General features: G+C 40.7%; 1 protein-coding gene across 6 annotated transcripts in view; it reads left to right on the top strand.

Annotated features, from left to right (window-relative positions):
• The window catches only part of eps15 (epidermal growth factor receptor pathway substrate 15), a 144,098-nt gene that overhangs the window by 112,895 nt on the left and 12,425 nt on the right, over positions 1 to 18,778 (top strand). For all 6 annotated transcript variants that reach the window (XM_048539476.2, XM_048539478.2, XM_059647938.1 and 3 more), the window contains exons 16-21: positions 4,546 to 4,752; positions 5,760 to 5,849; positions 7,403 to 7,493; positions 11,166 to 11,210; positions 15,233 to 15,378; positions 17,495 to 17,564. In XM_048539476.2, the coding sequence (XP_048395433.2) occupies positions 4,546 to 4,752; positions 5,760 to 5,849; positions 7,403 to 7,493; positions 11,166 to 11,210; positions 15,233 to 15,378; positions 17,495 to 17,564 (649 nt within the window). The remainder of the gene's footprint in view (positions 1 to 4,545; positions 4,753 to 5,759; positions 5,850 to 7,402; positions 7,494 to 11,165; positions 11,211 to 15,232; positions 15,379 to 17,494; positions 17,565 to 18,778) is intronic.

Raw genomic sequence — 18,778 nt, 5'->3', positions numbered from 1 at the left:
CGTGGTCAAGGGCGTTCTCGACCACTGTGGTGGGCAAGTTGCGGTCCCACAGCTTCCATTTCAAGCCCACCGACTCCCATAGCTACCTAGAATACACCTCTTCCCACCCATCCTCCTGCAAAAATTCTATCCCCTATTCCCAATTCCTCCACCTCCGTCGCATCTGCTCCCACGATGAGGCATTCCACTCCCACACATCCCAGATGTCCAAGTTCTTCAAGGACCGCAACTTTCCCCCCACATTGGTCGAGAACGCCCTTGACCGCATTTCCCGCAACACATCCCTCACACCCCGCCCCCGCCACAACCGCCCAAAGAGGATCCCCCTCGTTCTCACACACCGCCCCACCAACCTTCCGATACAACGCATCATCCTCCGACACTTCCGCCATCTACAATCCGACCCCACCACCCAAGACATTTTTCCTTCCCCACCCCTGTCTGCTTTCCGGAGAGACCACTCTCTCCGTGACTCCCTTGTTCACTCCACACTGCCTTCCAACCCCACCACACGCGGCACCTTCCCCTGCAACAGCAGGAAATGCTACACTTGCCCCCACACCTCCTCCCTCACCCCTATCCCAGGCCCCAAGATGACTTTCCATATTAAGCAGAGGTTCACCTGCACATCTGCCAATGTGGTATACTGCATCCACTGTACCCGGTGTGGCTTCCTCTACATTGGGGAAACCAAGCGGAGGCTTGGGGACCGCTTTGCAGAACACCTCCGCTCGGTTCGCAATAAACAACTGCACCTCCCAGTCGCAAACCATTTCCACTCCCCCTCCCATTCTTTAGATGACATGTCCATCATGGGCCTCCTGCAGTGCCACAATGATGCCACCTAAAGGTTGCAGGAACAGCAACTCATATTCTGCTTGGGAACCCTGCAGCCCAATGGTATCAATGTGGACTTCACCAGCTTCAAAATCTCCCCTTCCCCCACCGCATCCCAAAACCAGCCCAGTTCGTCCCCTCCCCCCACTGCACCACACAACCAGCCCAGCTCTTCCCCTCCACCCACTGCATCCCAAAACCAGTCCAACCGGTCTCTGCCTCCCTAACCTGTTGTTCCTCTCTCCCATCCCTTCCTCCCACCCCAAGCCACACCTCCATCTCCTACCTGCTAACCTCATCCCACCTCCTTGACCTGTCCGTCTTCCCTGGACTGACCTATCCCCTCCCTACCTCCCCACCTATACTCTCCTCCCCACTTATCTTCTTTTCTCTCCATCTTCGGTCCGCCTCCCCCTCTCTCCCTATTTATTCCAGAACCCTCACCCCATCCCCCTCTCTGATGAAGGGTCTAGGCCCGAAACGTCAGCTTTTGTGCTCCTGAGATGCTGCTGAGCCTGCTGTGTTCATCCAGCCTCACATTTTATTTTCTGAGCTTAGACTCTGTCAACTTGGAGTGACTCATTCCGGGATCTAACCAATCAATTCCAGTCTCAAAGTTTCAAAATTAAATTCCTAGGTAACCTATTTCCTAATTCTTCTGAACTCTATTCTTCTATCTTGGAGAAACTATTTCATGCATCTAATTTCAACCAGGACTTAATTGAACTCCAATGAAAGCTTTCCAAGCAATGTATTTTTTACCCCCAAGCCAAACAAAATTATTGATCCTTCTTAACAGGCAGCAAAATAGTGCTTACTCTGTCCACTCATTAAACTCTTCATGTGAACAAATCCCCATTGTCACCCCAAAGACTCCCTCTTCTATACTTAGAAATAGACACCAGAAATACAGTTAATCATTAAATCTCCTCATAATTTCAGACCAAAATCGAAATGTCACTAGTTCAAAGTCCAATCTGTGAAATAAATTATGTGAATAATATATATTTCATAAATGCATACACACAACTTCACTGCATCTAAGCAGCCGGAAGTAACGAAGTACTGAGAGGAATCATTGTATCTGGCTGAAGATCACCAGTCAAATTCTAAAACAGTTACACTTAGAAACTAATATAAGATTGCACTCCTGATATCCGCATCGAACATTCTTGTTCGTGTATGGAAAATATGAAATTGTACGTTAGAGTTAGTTTAGTTGTACTCCAAATACAATACTCTTGACAAAAAGTAGTTTCATATTGGACTAAAATATCATTCTACTCTGTGTTCTACATAGAACATAGAACAATAAAAAGTACAGCACTGTACAGGTCCTTTGGCCCACCATGTTGTGCCCTGGAATAATCCTAATCCAAAAATAAAATAGCCTAACCTACATTCCCCTTAATTCACTGCTGTCCATGTGTGTGTCCAGCAGTCGCTTAAATGTCACTAATGACTCCGCTTCCACGACTACCACTGGTAAACTATTCCATGCGCTAACTATTCCATGTGTTCTAGTTCAGAAACAACAGTGAATCTTCAATTTTAGTGAAAATGTGTTTTTATGTTTACCTTTCACTGGATCTCTCAAAGTATATTATACCTAATGATGCAGTTCTTGAATTGCAGCCATTCATGGTTGTAATGCAAGAATGAATCATTTGGCAAAGGCCTGACCAGCCTTGGTTGTCAGCTAAAAAATATTTCATATCCCTTTTGGAAGAAATGCTGGAAGAACTTCTTTTGGATGTGTTACTTCTGTCAAATTCTGTGAAAACTATGGAAACAGATTAATTGATCATTCATCACAGTACTATTTATGTAGCCATATTATGTGTAGTACAAATGTTAGATTTACAAAACAAACAGTACTTTGCAGAAGTAATTCATTGGCTGTAAAGTACTTTGAAACTTCGTAAGGAACTGAGTGGTGCTGTAGAAATGTAAGTTGTTTAAACATAACCAGTATTAAATAGCGCATCACCTTTTTCTTAACTTTTGCATATAATAGTGATTGGCTTTAGGCCCTGTTTGTTTACAGTATTGATGCTGTTTTCTGTTTTTACCGCCTTATTTGGCTAGAATGAGGGGAGTTTTTTGTGGACATTGGCTTCATCGAAATGGATTTATAGTTTGAGCAAAACTTGCGACATCATTTCCAACATGTTGGTTGTTGTCCAAGAGCTTTGCTTATTCCAGAAAACCAGGAAGTTTGGTTACTTTTTCTTATTTAGATGGTGCTGCACAGTGAATGTGAATTTCAAATGATACCATATCAATTACATAGTTCTGATCTTTTAAGAAAAAGGAACTAGACTTCAGCTCTGTCTAAAACTGTTGACAGATCAAGCAGTTTAAAAAAAATAGCATAAGTCTCTGATTTTGTCATAGGTATTGGACTAAAGAATGTTTTAAATATTTCTGTTTGTAACCTGGACATGACTTTTGAAGTGTTTCTCATCAGAAAATAATCTTTTTGAGCGCTAGTAAAATTCAAGTGTGTTCTAAATGCCAGTTTTAAATCAGCCTGGCTGAACAACAATGGAATTTGTTAACTGTCTTAAGATTTGTGTAGGCTGCGTGATTGATTTCAGTTGATTTTTGGGATTGTTCAGCCCACCTTCTATTTACAAGACATTTGAGTAATTGTTACTTCCTACTACTCAGATTGCAGTTTGGTTAATTTTCTAGATGGCGTTAAGGGCTTTGTATGCACGTAACCATCCCATACCTGACCCAAGACCTGATCTGTCTCTAGCTGGAAAAGTTGTCGACATAAGTCATCTGTTTATCCCTATGGTAAATAGTGCCGTATAGGTGCATGCTGTTCTAACCTGTGTGGTCATCTCTTTCTTTGGATAAACTCAACATTGACACCTTGAGTGCTCTTGTGTCTCTTCAGAGAGACTAATTCATTGTGGGTGAGTTACATAGTTTATTTTTGTGCTGCTGCTCATTACAGTAAAAATTTACCAAAACAGAGACAGTTTATATTGAACATGTGAATTAAATACAATATATAATTCCTCCATTTTGTATTCACTAACTGATAACTCATTCTTCAAAATCCTCTCTTGTTGTGCATGGTGCTACCAGAGCAGCTGACATGAGTTTACGTTACCTTTTTATGTTCTTGATGCAAATTTCGATTCAGGGATGTTAAACTGCTATGTCTGGTTTTGTAGTTTTGAAACTTATTCTCTTTTTCTGGTGACTTGAGTATGTGCAACATTTAGTGCAGCTAAATTGAAAGAAAGTTTGTAATTCCGAGGAATTAAATATACTTGTCTACTTGTAAAAGTTGTTGCAAATGGGAAATGTGCATTTTTATTTCGTGGATGCTGCCACATTTGCTTCGTGATTCTTGGTCAAAAACAATTTTTAGAATGGTAACCAGGCCTGTTTTCTGTAAATTGTAAAAGATCTAGGTATAAAATGTACAGTGAAAAATTGTAAAAAGACACTTCAGCTGTATGCAATTTCCGTTACAATTAAATGATGTTGGTATTTCTAAACAATGTACGCTTCAAAATGTTACATAATTCATGCCCTTGGCTCCAATTTAGTTATACTGTACTTAAGATACTGTAAGTTTAGTATTGGTGTGGGCTGAATCTTTCTGATCCTTTTTTGAGTGCCACAGATAATCTGGCAAACACTTGTTCAAGATATGTCATGATTACTTGAATTTTGTGTTTAAAGGCACAATCCAAGTTGTCTGAGCTACAAGAATCTGAGGAGAGCCTCAACAGTCAACTGAGTTGGCGGAGTCTGATGCAACCTGCCCTTGTAAATGGTAGTGTTGAGCACAATGATTTAAACAGCAGTGCCAGTGAATCCACTGATCACAAGGAAAACACAGAGAAGCACAGCCCATTGGAGAAGGAAGTGATTATGAGCGAGGCTGTGGTAAGACATGATATATGCTACGGAGTTCAAATATTATGAATTTTAAATTGCTGTAAATGCGATACTTATACAATAAATGCTGCATTTCCTCTTAATGTTACCATATATATCTTGAAAATTTAATGTTTTTGTTCTTTCCTGGGTTTTGAGCATCACTAACTTGTATCAACATTTGTTGCTCAATCGTAATTGCAGTTGAAGGTGGTTGTGAGCTGTCATATTGAAACAGTGGTGTATATTTGGTAGGAGTATACCAACAATGGTTAGTACTGGCTTTAACTTGGCAACAGTGAAGGAGTGGCAATACAATTCCAACTTAGGATAGTGTGTGTTGCTTGGAGGGTAACTTGCAGGTAGTACTGTTATCCTTAGCCTGTCCGTCTTTCTAGATGGTAGTGATGAGGGTTTGGGAGGAGCTGCCGAAGGTGCATTTGAGTTTCTACAGTGCATCTTGTAAATGACGTAGACTGTGCATCAGTTGTGAAACGAGCAACAAACATCTAAGGTGGTGCACAAGGCATTAATCAGATCACTTATTTTGTCCTTAAAGTTGTTGAGCTGTTTTAGTGTTGTTAAAGCTGCACTCATCAGGGCAAGTATTCCAGCACACACCTGACTTGTGCCTTGTAGATGGTGGATAGATTTTGGGGGAGTCAGGAGGTGAGTTATTTGCTGTGGAATGTCTCTGAAAGCAAAATTATTTCTTAGTTAAGTTTCTGGTTAATGGTAACCCTGGGGATGCTGGATATTGGGAAATTTCTTGGTGATAATGCTATGACTGTCTAGAGGAAATGATTTAATTCTTTTGTTAGGGCTGGTTATTGCCTAGCATTCATGTGATCCAAATTTTACTGGCCACTCAGTCTGAGTCTGAATATTGTCCAAGTCTTGCTGCATGTAGGTATGGGTTGCTAAAGTAACTGAAAATTCACAAACAATACCGAACACTACGCAGTCATCAGCAAATATCACCACATTTTGTAAATAAAAAAAAAAATTTTTTCTAGGTCAGCAACAACATTGAGGAGCCCATCCCAAACGCTACAGAAACAAGGACAGAACAAACTGAAATTCAGCAGCCAAGCTTTGCAGAAAAGGTAGGTTGGGCTGTTGCAGGACTTCGTACTGAACATTGCTGTGGTATAAATCAAGTAGAATGAAATAGCCCAGCTGCTAGGCTGGGGTAACTGTATCTCTCCAGCTTGATTCTTGTATTACATAGATTATGTCATTTTTAAACAGCTTTTATTTGTTTTTCTTTCCACTTTCTTTCTCACCCCTCTGGATGCTTCAATACTTTGAAATAATCCACTGCTGCTAACTGCTCCATCTTGTGGTTATTATACCACACCATGCTCAATGAGAGTGTCACATTGCACCGAGTTGGTCTCTGAGCTTCAAATTGCATCTCTGTTGTTGATCTTGGGTGGCAATGCAATACGTAATGTCTTAAATTGACCAGAAATATATTGAAACATCATTGTTTTATATCTGCAAGTATTTTTCCCAACTGGTGTAAGCATGTAAAATATTTAGTTGCAATTGTCATGGTCATATGGGTTTTTGCTTTTCAATCATGGGACATGAGCTCAGTAGCTAGACTGGGATTTATCACCCATCCTACTTCTCTTGGAGATGGTTGTGCTAAGTTTCTTAGAAAACTTCTGTCTCTGGATTGTCGGAACACCAAGACAGTGCTGTTGGAAAATAAGTTCCAGGATTTAGTTCCAGTGTTAGGGATGGCACAGTGATAAGTAGTTCCAAGTCAGGATAGCGTGTGGCTTGGAGGGAAGCTTGCAGCTGAAGGTGTTCCCTTGAATCTGCTGCCCTCGTCCATGTAAGAGGTTGCAGATTTGGAGGGTTCTGTTTGAGGAAGCTTGATGAGTTATTGTAGTGTCGCTTGCAGATGTAAGCTGTGTACCACTGTGCCAGCATCTCTTGAGTCAACCCTGCTTGAGGCACAGGACATACCCAGAGGTGATGACTGTTGTCTACAACATTGCCATTCTTTCACTATCACACTTACAATGTCATTCTGTACCTCAGTTAGTCGGTGCGACAGCTGTCCCAATTTTGGCATAATTCTGGTAATAAAGACTCTGCAGAATCGACAGGGCTATGTTTGTTTTTGTTTCCAGTGCATAAGTCAACAGAAAGTGGTTGGTTTGGTTTTGTTCCTTTCTTTAGACTTTCTAGAGATATTATAAATCAGAAACTTGTGAGTAATAAAGGGTTAACTACATTGCTGTGGATCTGGTGTCATATGTCGGCTAGAGCAGGTAAGGACAGCAGTTTCCAAAACGACATTAGTGAACCGTGTAGTTTTGCAGCAATCGATGATGGTTACGTGGTCACAATTGTTAGCCTTTTAATTCCAACTTTTTTTAAAAAAATTGATGTCAAATTTCACTACTTGCCATGGAATCAAACTATTGTCCCCAGAACAGTTAGGTTTGGGGTTCTCAATTACTCATCAACTTAACTACCTGTCTTGCGCTCTCGTTCTATCTATCTAGTCTATGCCTCTTTTAACGTAAAATCAGTTTGAAACAAGCATTTGAATAAGTGTCATTACTGTGTTGCAATCTGCAAAATCCAAGCTCAGTTTAATTAGTTTGTGCATGAGTAATTTTATTTTTAATTCTTGTAGGATGATCCTTTTGATCCAGTAGCTATGAAAACTACTAACAGTATTCCAGACCCAAACCTGGATTTCTTTGAGACAGATCCTTTCACTGGAAGTAAGTTCAATTTCTTTTTGTTTTCATTTAAAATTTTGGTGCTTGTAGTCTTTGTATAGTTTTTTTTAAAAAATCCTATGTATAACGATTAATAATTTAACATTGCTTGTCCCATGGTTCTGTTCTAGCTTTCGTAAGTGTAGGCCAAATCTGACATTGCAAGAAAAAAGGCACAATCTAAATTTTTGGATTACAGACACTCCAAAATTCGTTCAGGTTTAAAACAGACAGGAACTCTGCTCTTTACTCACGTGGTTAAATGCAGTAATTCATTCATTGTAAAGTGCTTTGGGATGGCCTAAAGTTATGTGAGGCACTAGATAAATACAAAGTTTGCATTGGTATTTGGTTTCGAATCAGTAGCTCTGCGTTATTCAATATAAGTTGTGAGTTGAACTTTACTGTGTGCCAAGAAAGAAGTAACAGATGACTGCAAAGCTCTTGTTCTCCAGTTTTCACCCTTTTGATTTTATCTGAGGCAACTCAGTTCATCTTAAGCTGAGAAGACCAAATTATCCATTTGTATTGTACTCTTCTCGTTGGGATGCTCAAACAATGAAACTTTCGCTACCACAGTGGTTCATACAATTTCAGTGTTTTAAATGTCATTTGAACAGATACATGGATAGCAAAAGGTTTAGAGGGTTCCTGCCCAAATGCAGGCAAATTGGACTAGTTCAGTTTAGGAAATCTGCTCAGTCAGGATTGCTCAGTAAAGTGCTTCCCAGTCATAGACTTCTATCAAATGCTGGGCCATTATTTTCTGTTTTTCACAAGCACAGACTGGCTGAGTACAGTCACGTACTTTGCCTGTTGCGAATGTACAAAACGACATGCTGGTTAATGTATCAGAGATAATGGGAATTGCAGATGCTGGAGAATCTGAGATAACAAATTGTGGAGCTGGATGAACACAGCAGGCTGACATTTCAGGCCTAGACCCTTCATCAGAAAAGGGGAATGGAGAGAGGGGCAGGCAGATCGAAGATGGACAGAGGAGAGTATAGGTGGGGAGGGACAGAGGGAATAAATCAGTCCAGGGAGGACGGACCGGTCAAGGGGGTGGGATGAGGTTAGTAGGTAGGAAATGGAAGTGTGGCTTGAGATGGGAGGAGAGGATAGGTGAGAGGAAGAACAGGTTAGGGAGGCGGGGTCGAGCTGGGCTGGTTTTGGGATGCAGTTGCGGGGAGGGGAGATTTTGAAGCTTGTGAAATCCACATTGATACCATTGGGCTACAGGGTTCCCAAGTGGAATATGAGTTTCTGTTCCTGCAACCTTTGGGTGGCACCATTGTGGCAGCGCATGGAGGCCCAGGATGGACATGTCGTCTAAGGAATGCGAGGGGGGGCTGAAGATGTTCACCAGCACATCTGCCAGTGTGGTACACTGCATCCACTGGACCCATTGTGGCTTCATGTACATTGAGGAAACCAAGCGGAGGCTTGGGGACTGCTTTGCAGAACACCTATGCTCGGTTTGCAATAAACAACTGCACCTCTCAGTCGCGAGCCATTTCAACTCCCCCTCCCATTCCTCAGACGACATGTCAATACTGGGCCTCCTGCAGTGCCACAATGATGCCACCCGAAGGTTGCAGGAACAGCAGCTCATATTCCACTTGGGAACCCTGTAGCCCAATGGTATCCAAGTGGATTTCACAAGCTTCAAAATCTCACCTCCCCACACTGCGACCCAAAACCAGCCCAGCTCGTCCCAGCCTCCCTAACCTGTTCTTCCTCTCACCTATCCCCTCCTCCCATCTCAAGCCGCACCTCCATTTCCTACTTATTAACCTCATCCCGCCCTTTGACCTGTCCATCCTCCCCGGACTGACTTATTCCCTCCATCCCCACATATACTCTCCTCTTCACCTACCTTCTCCTCTATCCATCTTCCATCTGCCTCCCTCTCTCTCCCTATTTATTTCGGAACCCTTTCTCCCTCCCCCTCTCTGAAGGGTCTAGGCCTGAAACGTCAGCTTTTGTGCTCCTCAGATGCTGCTTGGCCTGCTGTGTTCATTCAGCTCCACACTTTTTTATGCTGGTTCATGTAGTCCGTTAGTCTTTGAGACATTGATAGCTGGTATTGTACTGGCAAGGGAATTCGTATGGTACATTTTCAATGGTGGTAGACAGAACATGTATTTGGCTTGGCATCCAAAAGAATACCATTTTGTTTTGCTTCTTGACGGTCGTGGTGTGAAATCTGTTGTTGAAATTTTTTTTAGATACCTTGCTTTTAAGGGTTCTTTGTGATAGACTGGGCACGGGCACTTCTCAGAACTGAAAGTAGCTGCTTTAGGCCCATGTATGAGTTTGCATAATCTACAACAATCTGACTGGATCGCCATTATCCTGGCTGTACAGCTTTGTCGCAATTATAATATCAAACTTGCACAGTGAGTAAGTCTTGTCTCCAAGTTTGCGGATGATGCCAATCTTCTCGAGTGTACAACTCAGGAATCCCAATGTATGTATTGACCAGTTAGGATGGTCAATGACTGACAGTAGGTAAACTATTAGTATATCATTCAGCTAATGCATCAAGGACAAGGAATTCGTCATCCTGTGCCATTTCAATGGGAATTTTAGCATGGGATGGACTTCATGAAGGCGTCTAGGAAAATTCTTGCATGCAATTGAAGGGTCAAATTTTACAAATGCATTACCAGCCTATTGGAAATAAGCTAGGGATAGAGACCAGGTGGTGTTCTATCAAACGGCATATCCCACAGAAACTAGTTTGTCAACCATTTGGCAACAAATCAGTACCCTGTTTCTCTTGCAGTATTAATGATAGTTTCTTTTGAAATTGGATATTCCTATGTCTGTCCTAGTAAGTCCAAGACAAAAGACTTGAACAGAGATATCAGCAATACATCAGTCTCAAGATATTTCAATGCATTGGATGTCCTCCTGTGATCCTAATACAAGCTTGATGTGTTGTTTGTGAACTAGCAAGATATTGGGAGCGTCGAATTTGTAACCAGTAGAGAGAGAACAGCATAACAAAGGGCTCAGATGCTCTTTATAAACTGATTTTTTAAATGTAGTATGCAGTTTTTTTTTGTTCTGGATGAAGCAGCCTTTTCACAGATGTGCATGATGCATTGCTGTGTGTGAATTACATGATTTCTAATTTACCCACAATTTAGATCTCCAATTAGAAGTCAAATTTCTGGGTATATTTTCAATGCAAAATGGAATGCCTGTAACTAATAATCCTAACTCATTACAGAAAATGGAATATGACATACTGTACTGATGAGCTGAGCAAAGGCCTTTGAACAGTGCTAATGCCTGCATCCTGTATAATTGCAAGAACATGTATTGGAAAACCCATTTAACCACAATCAGATTTTTCAGAGCAATTACTTTTGTCCATTTATGGTAAATGGGACCATCATTTGGGGCTGAGACTGAGTGCATATGTCAAAATCAATGAGAAACCCAAGAAAGGTGCACAACATTAGATGCACAATAATTCACTTTCCTAGAGGCAAAATTGAAACCAAGGCCTGTCTAGATCCTGTCCATGATTTTATTTGTGGTCTTGGTCTATGTATGCTGCGTAACAGAATTGACCTTAGAAATTAACGTAATTTATGTTAATCCCTTAGTGATGTGTATGTTAGTTTTGTAGTAATTTTTTTTATTCAATTATTTTTGAAGGTGATCCCTTTAAAGATGATCCATTTGGAAAAGTTGATATTGCAGGTAAGAATAATACTCTGTCGTGCACTTAATCTAAAACAATTTCACCCAGCACTCTGTGTTAGTACAAAGCTAATTTCACCTGGAAACTAAAAGTTTGAGGTAGATGTTGAAGTGGAACTTTCAGCTCTTGTGCCAGGCTTGGAGAATCAGGCATATCTCGGGGAGGGTGATCCTACAACCTAGTGACATTACCTAAACTTGTGTCCTTTTTTCAGTTGACAGAAGTTCACTATTTAGATGTTCTTAGGATTAAATTGCTACGGTATGCCAGCAGTGAAAATTCCAGTTCTAAATTGCTCCTTTTTTTAACCTTACTCCTATCCCAAGTAACAAATTGCATTTATAATTTCTTGAGCATAGCAAAACTTTCCAAGATACTCAACAAGAATGTTAGCAAAATAAATTGAGAGAGTTGTGAAGGACGTACTATGATCGTGGACCAATAGGTTAATCAAAGAAAGGATTTTAAGGAACTAATGAAGCAGAGTGTCTGAAAAATTTAGAGAGGGGTAACAGAGCTCAGGGCCAATACAGCTGATAGCATGACTGCCATTATGAAGCAATTAAAATGAAATGTTCAATTTTCCAAAAGTGGAGATGAGCAGAGGTGTTTAAGTTTAATGCTGGAGATGCTACAGAGATGAAGTGGGGGGCACCCATTGAACTACGTGAAATTAGATGAGAATTTTAAAATTGAGACATTATTGAGACAGGAGTCAGTCTAGATCAAGAATAGGCATGACGAATAAACGGGATTTGGGTTGAATTAGACAGATTTTTGGGAAAGTCTTAAGTTTTTGTGGGGTGCAGGAAAGGAGAATGTTGTATAATAGTCTTGTAAATGCTGTCAAATACAGGAGGTTCTGATATAATGTAATAGTTCTGTTATTGTGCGATCTTGCATTATGAGAAAATCATGCAATAACCATGCCATTTAAGCTAATGGGGCCGGAATTGCATTATAGCCAGGACAATTAAGGAAAGTTGGCGTTCTACAAACAGTGGTCTAAATTCTTCAATCGCGGTAAAGCCAATTCATGTTGAAGAAACACGTGTTACAGCAGAGCCAACTGTATATCTCTCAGTTGCTTAAACATAGATGCGAGAATGAAACTTGCTCCTCACCCTTCTTGGAAACAAATCGCTGATGATGAAATGAAGCGGGAGTATCCTGCTGTTATTTTCATTTTATACTTAACATTAGAAGCTTGTTTCTGAAGTGTTGATGCTTGAACAGGTCCTGTTACCTTTTTGTTCCTATTATGTGATCACTTCTCTGATGATTTACTGTCCTCTTAGTACACTTCATCTGCTGCAGGGTGTCTGTGTTCTGGAATTGTATGTGCTTTGAGCAACTAAGTGATGCAATAGCCAGTGTAATATGATGCTTGTTCTGCCTTTAGCTGAAGAGCAAGCGAGTGAGGAGATGAGGCAGAGATGCAGAGGCAGAACTTAAAACAGCTCTCATGTAGTATGCTAACTCAAAGGGAAAGATTGTTGACAGTGGCAAATTTCTGAAGAAATTTTTTTTCAGGCAGAGCCAAACGTGTTATAGAGGAATTTCAGGCAGTTCTGTGGAATTTGTTTTGCTGGATCACGTAACCTCTGGATGTCAAATCCTCAAAGGAGGAGTAAAAAATGTTGACATTGTCATTGTTACAGATCTTCTACTGCTGTTGACAAATTGTCCAATCTGATCTGTTTAATGTTGACACCGGGTGCCTGAAGAGAGAGTCATTTTTCCCCAGCATTAATATTTAATTGGGCCAAATTAGTAAAGGGCAGTAAAATTAAATTAATTTAATCAGATGGTTAAAAATTTATTCAGTTTGCATTGAATTAGTTGCTGTTGTGAACAGTCTCTGAATTATCAGCTTATTCTTAACAGTTATTCCTGCTAGGATTCAAACTGGAACTCCACCCACTGAAATGATCATTATTTCTATCTTTTGTCCATTGCTTCTACCTAATCAAGACACAGTGGTTTGAAAAATCAGCTTTCACTCTCAGGTTTTTGTTAATGATTAAAACATTTATTTCACTGTAATACTTTCAAATCCCTCTATTCTAGTGTAAATTATGTTTTTAAAAACTGGGCACTGCAACGAGAAAGAGTTTAATGTTTGAATGCCTGGGAGGAGTTCTGGAAACCTGACACCCATGAGAAGTCTTGTGTATACACACGTTTGAACAAGTGTAATTTGAAGTTGAGATTCATACGATCTGGAGCTGAAGGGGTATTAATGCAGCTTTTTCTAGCAACAGATTTTGATTGGTCTATTTGACAGTGATCAGTTATCAATGAGAGGCACCTTTTTTTGTCCGCCACAAATGTGTGATTGATCTTGGGTTCTAGCTTCAAGCTGGGAACAAATTAGGGAGGGAGAGAGTGAGAGTTGTTTGATTCTTCCCCAGCTTAGGAGTGATATCTTTACTGTCTGCAGAAAACCAGTTTATGTTTCCTGGAACATTTGTTTTAAATGATCATTCGGGGACGTTTTGTAAGGGAACAACTGTCCACCATGTCACCTCCATTGGTTGTTAAGGATCTGAGAGAGACAACTAAAGCAATACGATGACCAGCAGAAAAGTATTCAAGATCATCTCAACAACAGAACACAGTGAATTGTAACAAATCCTATAATTGGGGATGATTCAGTCGTTCCTTAGCTTCCAACAGAAAAGCAGCTGAAAACCAAACAAACTTGTTGGGAGTTGTGGCAGTACGGAATTTTACACACCCCAGTATATTTGCAATACCTGTTGTACATTTGGAGGATTTGCAACTAACTTGAATAGCTGGAAGCATTGATGAATATTCCATCTCATTTTGAAAACAGTCATTTATCTGGGGTGGTTAGCTCAGGTTTGGCAGCACAGAGCAATGTCAACAGCATGGGTTCAGTTCCAACACCATGAAGGATTCTTCTTCTCCGCCTCTTCCCTCACCTGAGGTGTGGTGACCCTCGCGTTGAACTGTTACTCGTCATCTCTCCCACATGAATGAGCAGTTGTGTGGTCTGGTAAGACTATGGCTACTTTTTGAAACATACAGGATTCTTGAGGGGCTTGACAGGGTAAATGCTGAGAGGATGTTCCCCCTCATGGGATGGTGTCAGGAATAAAGGGGCACCAGTTTAAGGTGAGACAAGGAGAAGTTTCTTCACTGCGGGCTGAGAGTCTTTGAAACTTCTTCCCATAGAGTTCATTCTGCATGTTTGAGGCTGAGATTGGGTCTTGATCAAGGGTTAGGGGAACATGCAGCCAAGTGGGCGTGTGGAATATGACATCGCCCGTGATCCTTTTGAATGGTGCAGAAAGCTCAATGATCTGCCCTGTACCTTTTTTAATGGTCTATCTCCTTTACTGTATGGGAGGAAATGAGAAACCTATAGGTAGTTTTTTTTTCCGAGTACAAAACTTAAGTATAATTTCCCATGAAGATCCTAACATAGTGTCCCATTAGTACCAATATTATTTAAACACGAACGTTTACGCATGTTAATGGGCCAATTTTCACGATAGTGTGTAGTGTAATGTCGAAGGGGTAAGTAACCTACCTAATGCTCTCGAGCAGATATTTTATAACAGTTGGAGACTGTGGTTGTCTCATGATCCAAGGCAGATATTTATATTTCTTCCATCTTAGCCTGAGCATAAGATTAGTTGTCATATTCCTTTTGATACTTAGCTACAATGAACATGGACTTCAAATAAAACTTGAGACCTTTGTCAATTTCTATAACTTAGTACAATGTGAAATTTATACCAAAGATATTAGAAATGTTGTGGAATTCTTTCAATGTATAAAATTAATTTATTTAACTTGAAACAATGTGCAGTTTCCTTTACTGTCTCAGTTGCAGTCTGATGTGGGTACTAATTACACCTATTTGTGATAGGCTTTCTCAGTTATGCTGTTCAGATAGTATTGATTACATGCAGCTTGAATTCAAATTCATTTCTCTACACATATTTCTTGTTTGTGTTTTTGCTGAATCATTTGTACAATATTGTTGCAGATCCTTTTGGAGGAGACCCTTTTAAAGGCACTGATCCTTTTGCAGATGCTTCTAGTAACTTCTTTCAGCAGTCTTCAAATGACCCGTTTACATCCATGGAGTCTGATCCTTTTAGTACGAGTATGGCCAACAATAATGTGGGATCAGTAAGTATGGAAATCAGTTGTGTACAGAAAGGCAGGTGTTGCTTTACTAAATATAAAGTAGGCAATCTATGAATGATTCTATATGCAGATACAAGTAGTTCTCCTATAACGCAGTAGTTGTGTTCTCATGTAACCTTGCACCATAGAAACTTGCGTTATATGGAAATCGTTGTAGAAAATTGCTGTACAGCAGCAAGTTCACATTATCTAAACAGTGACCACGATTCATCACTCATGTTAAAACCAAATTTCGTGTTAACAAAGCATTCATTATAGAGAAAGTACCTGTAGTGATATATTGGAGAACTGTGAAACGGCAGCTATTTAATCTTGTCGCTTCTTTGGACAAATTTCTAACCAGGGCCATGTCATTGATGTAGGGCAGAAGATGCTCCGTGATGAAGGAGCTAAGTTTGACAAGAGATGACCCCATTGTGTATGTGATGCTTGTTAGACCAAAGTATAATGAGCAGAGCAACCAAATGGTTGAGAAATTATTTCGTGCTAAGTATTAGATTATTGATGACTATGTGGATGCATTGCTGTGTCCTGAAGGGATTTTCACACAGTTGTATATGATGCTAAAACTGAACTGTGGTCCCAGAATGGATTATTTGATGTACACATAAGTGAAATTTAGTTATTAATGTGCTGACTTAATAGAGTACATCAAAAGGTCCCAAATCATATCTGGGTGTCCCCTTTATCGGGGAGGCTCGGTGGGTCAGTGGTTAGCGCTGCTGCCTCACAGTGCCGTGGACCCGGGTTCAATTCCATCCTCAGGCGACTGTCTATGTGGAGTTGACACATTCTCCCCGTGTCTGCATGAATTTCCTCCCACAGTCCGAAGATGTGCAGGCTAGGTGGATTGGCGATGCTAAATTGTCTGTAGTGATTAGGGTTGTGTAGATTAGGTGGGTTATAGTGGTGTGGGTCTGGGTGGGATGCTTCGAGGTTTGGTGTGGATTTGTTGGGCCGAATGGCGTGTTTCCACACTGTAGGGATTGTATGATCTACAATGATCTTTAGTGTTAGGCAAACTCTTTTAATTTGTCTTACAATTCCTAGGGCTAAAAGTACCCCAAGTTTGTGCACATAATAATTATCCAATGAATAGATAGTGAAGGCAAACATCTGTGCATAAAGTGTGAGGAATATACATTCAAAAACTCTTGTGGTCAAATAAGCTGTCTACGTTTGCTAAAGAAAGATCATTTGAGTAAGGTGTTCAGAAAGATCATATTCAACCTTTCTTCAGCATGTTTTTCAACAATTAATACAAGAAACGCAGTGAACACGAACCTTTTAGTTCTGCATATTTTTCAGTTATTGTACTTAGTTATTTTCTAATTCTCTATTTGCACATTTATTGCACCAGAAGGGTTGGGAACATTACTTGTTGATAATACCGAGGTATATTGCTGAAGTGACTTTGAGTTCTGCCCTTGGCCATGGAAGCAGACTTCCGATAACTAGATTCTGGTCATTGGATTCCTCTCTCGATACCCAAAATGAAAGTAGGAACTTGTCCTTCAGTAAGTTTCAGGCATGAACCCGCTTCTATCTACTTTTGAGCACATCACTTCCACTTAGTCACAAATGCAAGGTTTGCGAAATCAACTTGATGATTTTTGGAGATAGGAGGAACAGCAGATGCTGGAGAATCTAAGATAACAAGGTGTAGAGCTAGATGAACACAGCAGGCCAAGCAGCATCAGAGGAGCAGGAAGGCTGATGTTTCAGGCCTAGATTTTTGGGTTTCTTTGTTGAAATTAATTCTTCCATTACAGACATTTTTTTTAAACTAGTTATATTTTGTACTTCAGATTGAAACTGACAGGCAGCTCTCTTTTTATCTTGAGTACTTGGGAGATTGCATTTTGACTTGAATGAAATTCCAATCAATCTTAAAAGTCATTGGATAACTATCAAGTGCAGAGCAAAATTATTGTTTTAAACCTGATTGTACAAGTCCAGTTCTATCCCAAACCAAACAGAATAACTGCTTTTGTTTTAGATGCACACACAAAAGTGACATTTTATGTCTGAATTCAAGTATGTGTCTCTATAAAATTAAACATTTCCGAATTAACATATTATAAATATTTGATTTTAGATTGAAACTATGAAAGCCAATGATCCATTTGCTCCTGGTGGTGGTACAGTCTCATCCACTATTGAAACAGGTGAGAAAGTTAAATTTAAGAATGCATCTATCAATGTCCATCCTTAGCTGTTAATATGGTTACAAATTTAGGAACAAACCCATGCATGCATAGACAATAACAGATTTCTGCATTGTTCACAAGGAGCCTTTTTAGTACTATTCTGATGATGTCACGGTGAGTTTATTCTTTATATCCCTTCAATATCTCCAATTCCATCCTGCCAATTTCTCTGTCCCTCTCTCTTTCCCTGATCATGTATTGTCCAACGTGTTAAATACTAGCTGCTTGTGACAAATTAGCAATCTAGAAATGATTGCTTGTATTTTTTACAAGGGAAGCAAGTATTTGACTCTATTGGGAAACTTCGCTGGAACACTGCAGCAAGCCTGAGACAGAGATGTTGGCTAGGGAGCAGACTGTGTGTTAAAGCATCAGGAAGCTGGAAGCTCAGGGTCTTGTGCAGGCAGAATGCGCATGTTCAACCTCACACCCGACTTTGTAAAAAAAACTCCTCCATTCCATTCTCTCAATTCCTCTGTCTCCATTGCATATGTCAGTGAGGCCAACTTCAACAAGGCAACCTCCAAAATGTCCACCACCTTCCTCAACCAAGGATTCCACAGCACCATTGTTGATAAGGTCCTCAACTGGGTCTGACCCATCTCTGGCATTTCCACCCTCAACCCCTCTCTTCCCTCCACAACAGTGATAGGGTTCCTCTTGCCCTTACCTACCATTTGACTGATATCCACATCCAGAAGATCATCAACCACCATTTCCAGCACCTCCAGTGAGATGCCACTACCAGACACATGTCCCTGCCCGCCCTTGACTGCCCTCCGCAGGGACTGTTGCCTCAGGAACATCCTGGTCCACTTCTCCCTCACTCAACTCACCCCCTACAACTGCTGAAGGTGTAACACCTGCCCTTTTACTTCCTCCGTCTCCAGTATCCAAGGGCCCAAACATACCTTCCAGCTGAAGCAGCACTCCACCTGTACTTCCCACAATCTAGTCTACTCCATTCACTGCTCACAATGTGGTCTCTACATTGGGCAAACAAAGCGTAGACTGGGTGACCAATTGCAGAACATCTGCATTCTGTCTGCAAAATGACCCAAGTGTCCTGTTACTTGTCACTTTAACATACATCCTGTTGCCTGGTCAACATCTGTTTCAGGCTTGCTGCAGTGGTCCAGTCAAGTTCAGCACAAGCTGGAAAAACAGCACAT

This window comes from Stegostoma tigrinum, chromosome 8 (assembly GCF_030684315.1).
Source record: "Stegostoma tigrinum isolate sSteTig4 chromosome 8, sSteTig4.hap1, whole genome shotgun sequence".
NCBI lineage: Eukaryota > Metazoa > Chordata > Chondrichthyes > Orectolobiformes > Stegostomatidae > Stegostoma > Stegostoma tigrinum.
This window is presented reverse-complemented; position numbering and strand designations above follow the sequence as displayed.